Genomic DNA, 15,528 nt, shown 5'->3' with positions numbered 1-15,528 from the left:
TATTCCTGTACCGATACTGCAGCAAGAGGAACCTTTGATGACACATATCCTTATTCAGTTTCAGTACATCTGACATGCAAGCAGTAACACAGTGATATTCCCAAAGTAAGTTCCTTACGCATTCCATGTTCTCAGCATGTGCTGTTGATGGCTGGCCTGATTGTGGATCATCTTCCACTGAAATTCTGATATCTCGAAACCTCTTGTGCCATTCAAACACACAGCCTCTCGGCAATGCCTGATCACCATAGGCTTGCTGTATCATGTTCCATGTTTCCATAGGTGTTTTCCATAGCTTACGACAGAAGTTAATGTTAATTCTCTGCTTTAACTCCACGTCCATCACCCTATTGGTGCAAATCTAACTTAAGGGGAGGAGATACAGTTACGCACCAATTGTGCATTTATTTCAATATTGCCCAAATGGGCACTGCTACTAGAGAAAACCCTGGGTGTATCCAAGAGTATAAATTTCTCTCCATGTTGCAAGTGGAAGCAATTTTTTTGTGTTGATTATTAAGCTGGACACGATGTTTGAAAAATATGATGAATAATAATTTTTGGAATCCCATGTATTCCTTACGGGGAATCAACTTCAACATCAAGTTACGTCTAATCAAATGGAAGTTTCAACTTTTCCGCTGGTGAAATTCATCTTCAAAATGCCCTCTTCCCGTTGACATCTCTTTCTATTCCATCAGAAGTTTTATATTCCCAAGAGAACGAATCAAATCATACTCCCATATGATCAATGCTTTTCTCCTAGCCTCCTGGCAGTGTTGCCAAACCTGATGTGCATAAAAGAACTACATTTCACCTTAAATGGAGTTAAAACTGACTTTCATGGAGCTGGATTTACGAAGGCTGGAAAAAGTGCCTTCTAGGGTAATGGTAGTTGTCGAAGGGGTGGGGCAGTGCTATTATAGTTAACCCTAAATTGATGACAATTTATTCTTAGTTTTCAACATCTATATCCGGCAGCATGACCCATCTCAATAATCCACCGATGGTCGTATGAAATCGAAAGTGAAGAATTCCCTGATAACAATATTATGTCAATTTCATGTCGAACATTGCATTATAAAGAAGTAGCTGGGGAGATAAGAGGGAGTGGGGTGATGCAGCCAATATAACAATATCACGTCACGTGCAAAATGTATAATTATGTGGGCCGAAACCAGTGATGGCATCATAGTGGCGCACTGAGTTGGGCATCCCAGTTCACAGCCGAACGAATGCACGAATGAGCCAGATCTGGCTCCAAGAGAGCTAAGTTGGCACACTGCCATGGACGGAAGGGCTTGGGAAGACTCCTGTGGAAACTGTATCGCGTGTCCTTCATTAGCCAACATGACTAACAGTGTTGCTAGATTCAGCCCTACCACCTGATGGTGATTACATGGAACCACTTCCAAGGACATGTATATTCACAACATACGTGTATATCAGGTGACTAAATAACACCCAATTTTACAATATCACATTTTGAGAATTAAAATATCAATCCTGTGACTTTTCTGACAAGGTTATGTAAATAAAAATTACAGATCTTTTACAACCTTACCTTTTTCATGTATTCCAGAGAAGACAAGTCTGAGAGTTTATTTACCATTTCGAAAACCGAAAGTTCCACAGATAATAGCGAGCCGTAGCCACAGGTCTCTAGTAAGTTTTCACAGCTATTTAGACACTAGGAAGTTGAGATGGAGGCACGTTATTGCTCTGTGGATAAAACGTTTCCACAGAGTGAAGCGAAACAAGAAGGCACTGTTCAATGAGGTAAAGTGTGAATTGATGGTGTTTCTTAGTGCATTCTAAAGATGTAACTAGTGTATTGTCTTAGCTGGAGTGAGTTAATACTACAGGGTGGCTACTCACCGGGAATTCCTTGAATTCTGGGAATTATGCGTGAAATATTGGCTCCGGGAATTATGTGTGAATTCTACTTGAATTTTTCTCCGTAAATGTGAAAAATTACAACTTTTTAAATCCAAATCCTATTCACATTTTATGCAAATAAAAATTATTTTCGAAAAATTTTCTTGCTTGCTTTGCTCGCAATACCTTTTCTTAGTCTTATCATGTTTATAACCACAGCTAGAGGGTGGTGGGAGTCAGCCCTGGTTGCCGAACTATCTAAATGAAAAAAAGTTGTAAAATTGATTGATTGATTTGTGGTTTTAAGTCCACTTTATGCACAGAAAGGCTAATCGGGACTGGACCTACAGTTTAAAGTTGGATCTGAACTACTGTACCATGCGCTGAAAAAATAATTGAAATAGTCTGTTCAAACATAAATGCTTTAGCACCAACATCTACCCCATTTTTGCATTATTTACGAGGATAATAACATCTTTGATGCTACTACGACTACTACTAGTACTAATAATAATAACAACAATGTTGGTCCTGGCAGGTTCGAATCCTGGCTTGGGCATGGATGTTTGTGACTGTCCATCAATTTCATCATATCACTCATCCCCATCTTCGCAAATTAGCCAAACGTGGCACAAGAAGCAAAGTAAAATAAAACAAATCAATAATAATAATGTTATAATAACAACATTATTACTTTTATTAGTAGTAGTATTAGTATGTTTATCCTGGCACTTTCTCCCCACCCGCTCAGACAAAAATTCGTGCTTGCGCCTCTGATTGTAAATAGAATCTCAGCACCTTAAATTAAATATTTTAATTATATTACGTATACCGTTTAATTTAATTATAATTTTTGGATGTTGGAATCACATAGACCCTTTATATTATTAAGATATTTGTGTGTGGATGTTGAGAGGCGGTAATACGTAAGGTTGAAATAGAGAAAACATCTGCTGTACCCTTGAATTTTTGGAAACTTCACCTTGAAAACCGGGAATTATACTTGAATTTTATCATGGTCCTAAAGTAGCCACTCTGTACTACTTTGAACTGATGCGTATACTGATTTCCTCCGATGGTTGGAAATTGTAACAATTAAATGTTCTTCAAAATATTGATTTAATATTAGTGGGCAAGTATTCCACTCCAATTATTATTATTATCTCGATAGGGTTACAAATAAGCCATACAACATTTCATTTTGAACAATATTAGTACAAATAATGACTTGATGTCCTATGTAGTAAAATAATATACAGAAGCTACATCTAAGGAAAATGTGATGATTTTACATGAGTATATATAGTGTTCTATAGTAGGAATGAAATAAAGAAAATTTGAGTGTTATACACATTTAGAAGAAAGGAGTGTAAGGAAGGTGTGTATGGAATTACTGTTCGAAGTATTTTAAAACATGTGTGTGTGGTGAGAATGGGGGTGGGGTAAGCACTGAAAATAATATTACTGGAGTTGGAATTTATAGGCATGTGAACGTAGAAGACGGCAGAACTGCACTTTGCTGGTACTGAGTTTGACCTTCGTCAGTAGTGAATTTCAGTTTACCGCTGCTAGATACGAGAAGGACTTCTGACCAAATCTGCTTTTGTTAGCTTTGTGGATTACTAGGTGTCTATGTAAGGACGATCTGGTGTTTCGGGTGCTGAACTCGGAGCGGAGCTTAAGCCTATTATGCAATGGAGATGATTTGTTATGTATACTATACTATGGAATGCCTTACTCAGGTAGATGTAATGTATTCTCGAAGTGACTGTGGGTATGTTGTAAGTCTTGCGCAATTGTTGTGAATTATTTTCTTAAGCTTCAATTTAACAGAGTTTTGCTTCAAAATGTTCAAGAATTAAGAACAATAACAGCCCATGAGGGCCAGGGACCTACCTACCGACTACCAGACTCACAGCCATTCATCAGACCAGTGGCATGTTATCAGCTCCATGAATTCCTAGTTGCCGTAGTTTTCCATGATGGGGTTATGCTGCTCATTCGTACCTTTCCAATTTCCTCACGATGATGTATGGCCATCGGTCGCATGCACAGGTCAAAATCTCAGGAGAAAAGAAAAGTCCCCCAGGAGAATTGAGAAAGTGCACGCATCCCGTAGCCAGTGTCCAAAGCATGACACCTTAGACCACACAGGCATTGTGCGGAACATATTCAAGAATATTAAAATACCTTTTATGTAATTTCGAAATTCAGTTTTGCACGTAATGTTGGTGCAAAATGAAGGGAAATTTTGAATATTGTTTTATTACCATAACAATTAGACTCCATAAAAAATCAAACCACGGAAAAGTATTGGCCAGTATCAGTAAATAGAATCCAATCAGTACTTTCTCCAATACCAATATCAGTGTATGGGCATGGGTATTCACTCAGCCCTAGAAACCAAGGCTCTTTTTTTTAAAAAAAATAAAAAATGAGAAAATTAGTTCACAAACAGTAATTGTGTTAGTTATCCTAAGAAACCTCACTCTCCTTTTCAGAATCTACTCCCCTATTTCCATTCCATGTATATACGTATTATGTAAAAATGATTTTATAACCTTAGCTAACATCTTTATACATCCCCTTCTTGATCATTCATTTTTTTAAAAAAATGAATTGAACATTTGTTTTAAGTCCACTTTATGCACAGATAGGTTAATCAAGACTGGATCTGCAGTTTAAAGTGGAATCTGAACCACTGTGCAATTTGCCTCCACCAGGTATTGAACCCAGGACCCCTTGCTTACAAGGCAATGACATTATCACTATGCCATTGGAGAGGCCCATTTATTTTTGTTTTATAAACAAATAAATAGTCTTCAATATCTGTCACAACATCAATGTTTATTTTGCACTGTTTCTTCACTTACTTTTTCTGGTCTTTGTAATGAAATTCAGGTAATTTAAGTTTATATTTTTTTATTTTATATAGTGTCGCTTTTCTGCCACTTTTGGCTAATCATGATGATGATGAGTGATATGATGAAGTTGACGAAAGGACACTCACCAAGAACATCCATCATGGCATGCTGTGCTAACCACTCTGCCGCTGAAATTGGCTTCATTTATTAAAATATAATCATTTGTGTGTCTGTGAGGGAGGGGAGAGAGAGTGTGTGTGTCCCTCTCTTGTCATGCTTAGCTAAAAGAGTCTTTTCATTTACAATTTTTATACTGTTCAAGTATTAATGTTATCATCAGGAATAGTATTTTGCCGAGTTGAACTCCACAGCACTTTTCAAGGAATCTGAACATCGTGAAAATTATGCAAAATTAATATTTTTTGTTATTTTTGCAACAACATTGTGGAAAGAAGTGAATGATTACCTCATTTTAACAGTAGCATAGTTCAATTGAATGCTTATATATTAAAAGTAAATATTATGAAGTGCTGTAAACTGTTACAATTGTCAAAGTATCGGAACTGGTATAAGGTGGGAATCAAGAGTATCGGCTTTGATATCAGTATCACATCAAAGTTGTATCGACTATTCTGAACTACAGATTTTTATATATATATATATGCTGCATCTCCGATATTATGTTCATGGATAAAAAAAAAAACAGGAAGTTCATTGGATTTTACACTGACCACACTTTACACTCAAGCTGCAGAAAATGTAAAATTCTACAGTTCACTCTAATAAACTTACGGTTCTGTTTTTCTTTGATTTAGATTTAGATCTTTAGATACAGTATATTGAATCAATATCCTTAATCTGTATCAAATGAGTATCCATGAAATTTTTCTATCAGGATATCTGCATTTTCTGCAACAGATAATTATCAATGAATATGTGATATAATGAAAAGGAAATAGGAAACTCACCAGACACTAGAAATGTTTAAAATTCTGTGATCATGTCGTCAGATATAGGTTAAAGACAGCTGAAATGGAAGTAAGCGTTGGACGGATGTGTTTCCATGCCAACTGTATCTTCACTGGACCTGGCAACCTAGCAGGTCCCACACTTACTTCCATTTCCACTATATTTTACCTGTATCTTAAAATGCAGCCCCTGGTCCTGTAAATGTAAACATTTCTAGTGTTTGGTGAGTGTTTAATATTTCCGTCTCGTTTTTTATAGTTCTATGCGTATTTCTGGCCCTGCTTCCTTTCACCCAGAATGAATATATATACGTAGTATGTCCAGCAAGTAAATTCCGTTTGCAATTTGTGCTGCAGCAGCTCTGATTGTGAGGGCAAGCATGTACGCTGAGTTGTTTGACTCATTGGCAAAGCACAGATGCCAGTTGGAGGAAAGATAGTAGTTCAGATGCTTCGCAATGGGTTGTGATAACGCTCCAGAAAAATTGAGACGTCTGCTGCGTGTGAAGTTCAGTCTGTGATCTGATATTTGAATGCACGGAATGTGTGACCAGCTGAAATCTACCGTCGGATTGGTGAGGTGTATGGGGAACAGATCATGAGTGCCTCAATGGTACGGAGATGGGTGTGGCAGTTTAACGAAGGGCATGATGATGAGGAACGCAGTGGGCGACCATCTGTGGTAGCTGACAGCTTGGTCCGTGTAGTGGAAGAGATAATTACAAATATAACGGATCCTCCCTGTTGGCACTTTCAGTGCATTTTCCACACTGCATTCAAACATGCTGTTACCACTTGGTTATCATCCAGGCAGCATTGTTCTACGATACGAGGATACAAAACATGGTGTCTGATTATGTTAAGTGCAGTGGTGGCAACTAGTATGTTGAAAACTATTGTAAGGTATGTACTTCAGTGTGCAAAGATTTTCTTTGGCAAACAGAATTAATTTTCTGGATGACCTCTGTATGAAGATCATGTCAATCAATAGTTAACCTCTAATTTCAGGTTGTTCTTCCACCTATTTTTGTATGTTTCTGCATATTTATGACGAAAAAAGTACCTAAAGAGTCAGAACAGCAACCGCTAATCATAAATCCCTGGAATTATGAGAGACAGTATGTATTTTTCAGCAACGCTAACTCTACTCGTAACTTGTCAAGAGGATATGAAGAAAGCTTTATAGGGCCAATAGGATTTGGAACAAAATGTATTACTAATCCTAGGTACGTATTTTGTGTATAAAATTGTATGCTTTGGAGAATCATGAATTGAAGTCTGTGTGACTGTGGTTCCCAAACTTTTAGGGTTTCTGGGAGTTAGACATGTTGAACACTAGTTAATGTCAGTAAGATCTGCGAAACCACAATTTGCTGTTTCTCTTTCCATTTAAAATTAAATGAAGTGTAGATTAGATACTATTACTTGTGTGCAGATGATTCAAGCATGTTTCCATTGTTGTACTTACATACTGTTGAAAATATAGTCAGTGGCCATCCTCTTAGGAACACTGCAACACTTAGGAAAACAAGCTGTTACGCAAGTCATTTTCTTGACATGTTCTAGGTCACTTGCTTCATGTTGAATGCCAGAGCTTATTTAGGGCTTCCCCGATGGTGTGGCAGTACTGTCATCACCTTGTAATCAAGGAATCCCAGGTTCAGTATCTGGTGGAGGCAACTAGTGGTTTGGATCCCACTTTAAACTGTAGGTCCAGTCCCAATTTGCAGCTTTCTGCATAAAGTGGACTTCAAACAAAAACTCAAAGCCAAAGCTGAATTGAAAATTGTCAGTGGGAAACATCCATATTACAAATAAATATTTAATAAGCTTTTGTGTCTTTAGTGGCTATTTTTTTTTAAATTTGCTCAAATGTTTTGATGTACCTCAATAATACCATACTTCTGCAACTGACATTAAATTTCATTGTATTCTAAGCTCTTGAAAAAGATGTATTTATATTAGAACTCAAAATGTTGTTCGGAATAAAGAATTTTAGCCACTAAATAAATGAAAGATCTTATTTATAATAATACTTGTAAGATGGCCATGGCTACATATGGACCATATGCAAAGACTGCAGCTTTACTGCATCCTTCATCGAATGAATGGTTTCTTTATTGCCCCTTGTCAAAACGGAGAATTTTTCAAGGTTTCAAGAATGTGAGAATAACTGCAAGGTACTCATATGGCCCTTGCAGCCACCAGATCTCAATCCCATATAACACTTTTGGGATGATGGCAAAGAGATCAACCTACTCTAAGAAATGCAGAAGACGTACGAGACATCCATCAATCTGAATGGATTTCAGCTGTTTTGAAACAAATGAAGGAAGGCTCTCAGAACACCCTAAAACAGCAACCAGGTTAAAATAGGAGAAATGTTCATATGCTGTTTGTTTTTATAGAATCAAATATATTTATTTCTCCCGTACTACCATGAAGATGTTATAATTTGGGTTTAATTTATTGAGTTATTTGTTGATATTTTGTGTTTCCAGTGTTGAACCTGTAGGTTTCAGAATGTCTGCTCTAAAAATAGGCTTCATACAATGACCAGACAACACAGACGTGTCAGTTTGGTTTAAAAACAACAGCTGTTATTTTGTTTTCATACAAAGCTTGCATTCTTGCATAATATATTATGCAATGCTTGCATAATAATCTTAACTAGAAATAAGGAAAAGGTGTATTCCTGCTTTTCACCACCTTGTTTTGTTGCTTCGGTAATAATAATAATAATAATAATTCACTGTATTTATGAACAGCACTTTGTTTGTTTTAGAAGAGGTAACGTTTCACAAGCGTCATGTGAAACATCAGAAACAGTAGAGTTGGAAAAAGACACTTGTGAAACTACAGTGTGTCCAAAAAGTCACACAACCGAGATTTTGAATGTACGTACTAAGTTCAGAGTTCCACATTTTTGCAATAGTTATAATAATTTTGGTCATATGATTACTCAAAATTTATTCATATAATGCAATTAAATGTCTGAAATTTCTATTTAAACTAATTTTAATAAAAAAGGCAATTTGTATATCATGACAAAATTATCAAATTGTGCAATATTTTGAATTAATATTTATAACAGTTATTTTTGATTGATATTATGAAAAATAACCATATCTTCAATCATATACAGTGAGTCACATAATTATTCGGACACACAGTAAATTTCTAACATTTAAGAGCGGGAAGGGAGTGAAATCTGTGTACAGTGTTGAAGTTTATTTTCGTTTAAAAAAGTCATGTTTAGCACAAAATTGGATGATAAAAAGTTAAAAAACGAACATCAGCAACAATATAACGAAGGATGAATCCCTACCGTTGCAAAAATAGTGCCACAAAATTATTCGGATACATAGTAAATGTTAACTTAAATTTGCGATACAGTGACAATTTCGATTTACGGATTGATTGATGTATGTATACTCTGTTCATATATATTAACTCTGGTTTCCTGTAGGTTTCTATAGCAATTACGATCGCGTTTTGTTTAACAAAGTTGTGATATAAGAACATTTTCTATGTAGAAATGGGGCGAAGAGGAAAGGAAAGTTCATATGAACAACGTCAGTTAGTGATATGGCACCACGCTAAGGGTAAAACTTACCGTGCAATTGCCTCAATGTTGAAAATGAAAAAAAGTACAGTTGCAGATACTATTAAGCGATTTAAAGATGAAGACAGGATCGAGTCCCACGGTCATACAGGGAGACCAAGATTTTTCCTCCAGAGAATAGACAGTAATCGTGAAGAAAATTTAAAAAAAACCAAAGATGAGTGCTCCAATGGTGTGTGCTGAGGTAGCTGAGGAGTGTGGAAAGCAGAGTCATCCTGAAACTATACGAAGAGTGCTCAGAAGGGCAAACTATCATGGCCGTGTAGCCAGGAGAAAGCCATTTGTAAGTAAGCCAAACAGGACAAAAAGACTGGTGTTCGCAAAGGAACACTTAGGAAAGGATCAGACATGGTGGAATCAGGTAATTTTCACTGACGAGAGTAAATTCAATATTTGTGAGTCAGATGGGAGGGTAACAGTGTGGCGTTGCAACAGTTCTTTAATTCAAAGACATTTTACAATTATGTTTTGTTATTTAGTTTTGAGCATAATCTGAAAAGAATGAAGAAAATTCTGTTGTGCTACTCTGTTCAATTTTGATGTTATTTTGTTTGTTACTCGTTACTATAGTGACTGTAGAAATTGGTTAATATACTAATGTGATAAGTAACATTTGAAAGTTAATTTTATTTAAAATATTGCAACAAATTGCTCCACACTGGGGACAGTTCCAATAAATTGGCGACCTAGAGCCAGGATTCGAAAATTGTGAGTTGATAAGAACTGAACTGATAATGCAATAATGAAGAAAAGAGAAGTGCCTTACGTCCTTCGAAGTAGCGTGTGTCTTCAACCGGATCTTAGTGATGATGTTGAAGTAAGCAACGAAGAGGACATTTCTGGTAAGCAAATGGAGGATTTAATCTGTTGTAAGGACAGATTTTCTGACACTCGCATGATTGAATGCACGTCATGCAAGAAATGGGAACATGTAAATTGTAGAGGTCTTACAGTTATTCACTGGGTAATATTCAGCTCTATGAAAGAAGACTATTACTGTAAGACATGCAATCCAAAATTCAATCCATTCACTTTAAAATCATACTTGGATACAGTAAATCCCAATATTGACCAAATTTTATCTGCTTTACACTTGAGTTTGGCCCAACATGAGAATAGGTTGCAAGACAAGTTGCTCCAGAATACCGAAACTCTGGAGAATAGGTTGCAAGAGAAGTTGCTCCAGAATACCGAAACTCTGGAGAATAGGTTGCAAGAGAAGTTGCTCCAGAATACCGAAACTCTGGAGAATAGGTTGCAAGAGAAGTTGCTCCAGAATACCGAAACTCTGGAGAATAGGTTGCAAGAGAAGTTACTTCAGAACACTGAAGCTTTGGAGAATAGGTTACAAGATAGACTTGATCAGAACACTGAAACGCTGCGCGAAAGTTTACAAACAAACTGTGAAGTTTGGGGCACAAAATTGGTTAGGTTGCAGCAAAGTACTGAAAAACTGAATGAAGGGCTCCAACATGTAGAAAATAAGTTGCAGCAGGTTTCTGATGCTTGTCAATCAGCTAATAGGTTACTAAATGAACGTATAAATGATGAAGTAACTTTATTAAATTCGAAAGTCAGTGATCTGGAATCAAAACTAGACCATCATGATGATGAGTTAAAACAACACTTATCAAACCAGTTGTGCCAACATGAAACTTCTATAAGTACACTACAAACAAATATGAATACTACGCAGGTAAAGTTGCAAGAATTTGATTCTATGCTTAAGGATTTAAATGAGAAATGCATTAGCTTAGAGCAAAGCGATGTTATTTGTAATAGTATGGTTAGAGACGTTCTACAACCAGATAAAGAATTAAGTAATGTTGATGCACTTATTAATGAACATAGGCACATAGCATGCCAAACTGATACAAGACTAAATTCTAAATTAAAGCATGTTGTTTTTAGTGAACACAATAAATGCGAAACATTTCATACAGGTTCTTCTGGCTATGATACATCTGATGCTGAACTGAATTCTGCAAAGGAAAATGTAACCAAATTGTGCAAGGGCAAATCTGCTCACAATAAAAGTAGAAATAAATTTGGTAAAGCTTCCACTTCACAAGGCAAAAATACATATGCATTGCGGCATTGTGTTCTAGATAATACTGAATTTAGTAATAGCAATCCTACTGTTGACAAAATCCATTGTACATGTTCACTAAATAACCATTCATGTCTTTCTTCGTTGAACAACTCTTTGCTGTATGATAATGAGCACGTACATACTTGTGATATTGAAAATAATGCACCTAGTTCTTTATGTGCTACAGACACATCAAAGCAAATTTGTTCTACAGCTAACAGAAATTCCATACCTTCTAGAACTTATGTTGCTTGTGATAATAAAGAAAATTTCACAGGTCTTGGAACTTCAGTATGTGGTTGCCAACGTCAAAGTACATGTCATTCCTTAATCCATGATCAGTTTCCTGATGACTTAAATGTAAATCATTGTCCTTGTACTAGAACAAACTGTACTTATAACCCGATGTGGCTTAATAATGATTCTACATGGAATTCTTATAATCAGTCTGATAAATGCTCTAATAGATTTTCACGAGTTAGTGAACTCAGTCAATTGCCACGTTTTGGAGGAGATGTTTCAAAACAGTCTGCTAGAGAATTTATCGAACAACTAACTACAATGTTAAACATAATTGGTGTTCCTTCCAAGTATAAATTATGTATAATTCGTAAGTGTTTTTATAATGTAGGCGCTTACTGGTTCAACAGTGAAAAGAAGAGTTTCATTTCTTATGAGGACTTTGTACATAAATTTGTTGATCAGTTTGCATCTAATGAGTTATTAGAAAGTCAGTTGACATTGTTACGATCTAGAAAATACAACCCAGCTTCAGGTTTGTCATTGGAAGGATACGCTTTAAAAACGTACTCTGCTTATTGTAACCTTGTGGAAACTCCAAACAAAGTTGAAGTAATACGAATGATTTTGAAACAGCTACCTGAGTCAATTTCAAAGAATGTGGGCTGCCATAACATTACAGATCTTAAGCAACTGACGCAGAAATTAAGGACTATTGATTTGTATTCGAGTGATAAGAATAAAAGTTTATCTTTGCCCGGTGATAATACAGATTCTGATGACAGGGCTAATAAGAAGAGGAGTTTCGATAGAACAAAATATTTCGTCAGGCAAGTAAATGTTGAGCGGAATTCTTATGATTCTACAACACAGACTGAAAATGCAGGAATCAATGTAAATCATCGCCCATCACCCAGAAGATTTGAACGCAATCCCTCAAGAAGGCAGTTTGTAAGGTCTGAAAGAACTAATAATAACGTAAATAATTCGAATTTCAGACTTGGCAATACCCCAACATCTGATAACAGAAGATATAGTAGAACTGGAAATTACAACGAACAACCAATAGAGTATGGTAATACATCTCATAGTTCACAGGGAAATAGTGTTACAGTAGGCAGCACCAACTTGCAGCGTAATTCTGCAAATATGGAACACCTAACTCCGACTACTACTACCACCACAAGTGCACATTCTTCTAACTACTTAAACAACTAAGGCAGGGTGATATGCTCCGATTTACCTTGCCACAAATAAATGCAAAGGAGCTGGATGGTAGTGTTAATAACCCTTATTTAGTACATGTTAAGGAATGTCTGAAGGATTATAATAAAATTAAATCTTTAGGCGTTACCAGAGATAAAGTTTTATCTGTAGCATTTTTATTAGAATGGTACGATTCTGAACCAGAGTGGATTATGTCAGAAAACGGTACTCCAATACCAAAAATTGAGAATCCAGAAATACAAGGTAAAATTGCGGATCTGTCTTTAAATTGTTTAATTGATACTGGAAGTCAGTGTAATCTATTAGATTATAAAATCTGGACAATTCTAAGTTCAATTATACCAGGAGCAAAATTGGAACAATTAGAAGGAATACAATTGGCTTGCTTTGCAGGAGATCAACGTATAAAGGTAATGGGTTTCAAATATGTAACAGTTCAAATAGCAAATGAATTTTTCCACATGGGACTGTATATTGTCAAACAGTTACACGCTGATTTAATTTTGGGTTCGCCGTTTTTGTGGCAATATAAGGCGATTATAAATTACAGCAACGCAACCGTCATGCTTTCGAATTCATTAGGTCAGGAAATAATAACTCCGTTTTTAGCGCAATCTGAAGAAAGTCTTCCGTCAATGAAGGGAATAGTACGTTCTTGCAAATTACCAATTTCAACCACTTCACAAATTGAAGGAACATCTGACATCGCTTCGGAGGAAGATATTCGGCGTGCAGCGTACATGAACAATACTCTTCCATCTGATTGTTTGGATCAGTTATTTCATCTTCTTCTCGAATACCATGTTTTATTTTCTGACAGACCTAAAAAAGCAAATGTGGAAGCTTACGATATACAATTGGATACTGATGTGCCAATAATAGCACCCACTTACCCTGTTCCTTATGCTAGACGGGATGATATGGAAAGAGAGTTACAAAAATGGCAACAGTGGGGCGTCATACAAGAAAGCACATCTCCCTATAGGAATCCACTCCACATAGTCCCAAAGGCGAGAGGTTTATGGAGACCAGTGGTCGACTTCCGTAAATTAAACCAACACGTAATTTCTCCGATGACACAGGTAGAGCCTATCTCGGAATTACTACAAAGATTGAAGGGAGCAAAATACTTCACATCTATTGACCTTAGTTGCGGTTATTTTCAGATTCCTTTGACACCAAGGTCGTTTAAGTTTACGGCATTTTCTTATAGAGGTATTTTGATGGAGTTCCATTTTTTGCCTTTTGGAATCAAAAGTGCCGTGAGTGTGTTCGTTGATAGAATGCATAAAATATTTGGCAATCATACAAATTCTTTCCTGATTGTTTATATTGATGATATTTTAATTTTCTCTCCATCAATTAAAAACCACTTAGAACATTTACGTTATGTTTTATCAACTCTGAAGACAGCTAATATGTCTATTAAATTGTCGAAATGCAAGTTCTTCCAAACTGAAATACATTTCCTAGGCCATGTGATTTCTGGAGAAACCATTCATATTGATCCTGAAAGGAACCAAGCAATCATGGATTTTCCAGTTCCTCAAAACAAGAAGGCTCTAAGGAAATTTTTAGGAATAGTAAATTGGAGGAGAAAATTTGTTCACAAATTTGCAATGATAGCTGCTCCTTTGTATGATTTACTAAAATCAAATAACAAGTGGGACTGGAAGGAGAACCATCACCAAGCTTTTAATGATTTGAAACAACTAGTTACATCTCCTGATGTATTAGCTCAACCGGATTTTAGTAAAATTTTCCATCTTAACACTGATGGAAGCAAAGTTGGAATTGGAGGAGTTTTATGGCAGTTATCAGATGAAGATGAAACGTTAGTAATACAATATGTTAGTAGAGTATTGCGTGGTACAGAATTAACTTATTCAACTCATGAGATTGAATGTCTTGCTATCCTCTTTTCAGTAGAAAAGTTTAGTGTTTATCTTAGTGGAAGAACATTTGTTATTCATTGTGACCATCAGTCACTTTCATGGCTGCAGTCGGCTAGAAGTTTAAACCCAAGACTAAACCGCTGGGCATTAAAACTTCAAAGTTTTGATTTTACTGTTGAACATATTCAAGGTTCTACCAATATTGTGGCTGATGCCTTAAGCAGATATCCTGCAAGGTCACAGGGAGATTTATTCACATCGAAACTCTACGTTAATAATACAAATATCGATCTTCTATCCCAAGATACTCCACAATATTGGGTACAATCTCAACAGAACGATGAACAGTGTCAAAAGTTAAGAATTGCGATAAACAAAGGAGATTCTAAGTTCGAAATCAGAGGACATTTTAGAATGCATGAAGATATCTTATTCTATAAATCTATTGCGTCTGAACACTGGAGAATATTTGTACCTAAAAAAGCTGTGGAAAAGGTACTGTATGATCATCATGATTTATGTGGACATTTTGGTTATTCAAAAACGTTCAGAAAGTGTTCAAAATTTTTCTTTTGGCCAAACATGAAAGCCAGCATTAAATTATATCTGAGAAATTGTCTTGAATGTGCCAAGTCAAAGCAGAGAGTGCAACGTATCACACGAGAAGATCTTCACATATTAACTCCTGAAATACATCAATTCCTTTCATTAGATTTGATTGGTCCGTTACCAGCTTCTC

General features: G+C 36.1%; 1 protein-coding gene across 4 annotated transcripts in view; it reads left to right on the top strand.

Moving 5' to 3' along the window:
• The window catches only part of LOC145996028 (phospholipid-transporting ATPase ABCA1-like), a 270,557-nt gene that overhangs the window by 155,262 nt on the left and 99,767 nt on the right, over nucleotides 1–15,528 (top strand). For all 4 annotated transcript variants that reach the window (XM_083132208.1, XM_083132210.1, XM_083132207.1 and 1 more), the window contains 2 exons: nucleotides 1,583–1,779; nucleotides 6,719–6,936. In XM_083132208.1, the coding sequence (XP_082988334.1) occupies nucleotides 1,583–1,779; nucleotides 6,719–6,936 (415 nt within the window). The remainder of the gene's footprint in view (nucleotides 1–1,582; nucleotides 1,780–6,718; nucleotides 6,937–15,528) is intronic.

The sequence above is a fragment of the Lepisma saccharinum genome, chromosome 12 (assembly GCF_977018435.1).
Source record: "Lepisma saccharinum chromosome 12, izLepSacc3.1, whole genome shotgun sequence".
Taxonomy (NCBI): domain Eukaryota; kingdom Metazoa; phylum Arthropoda; class Insecta; order Zygentoma; family Lepismatidae; genus Lepisma; species Lepisma saccharinum.
Note: the sequence above shows the minus strand (reverse complement) of the source record. Positions and strands in the feature narration are given on the sequence as shown.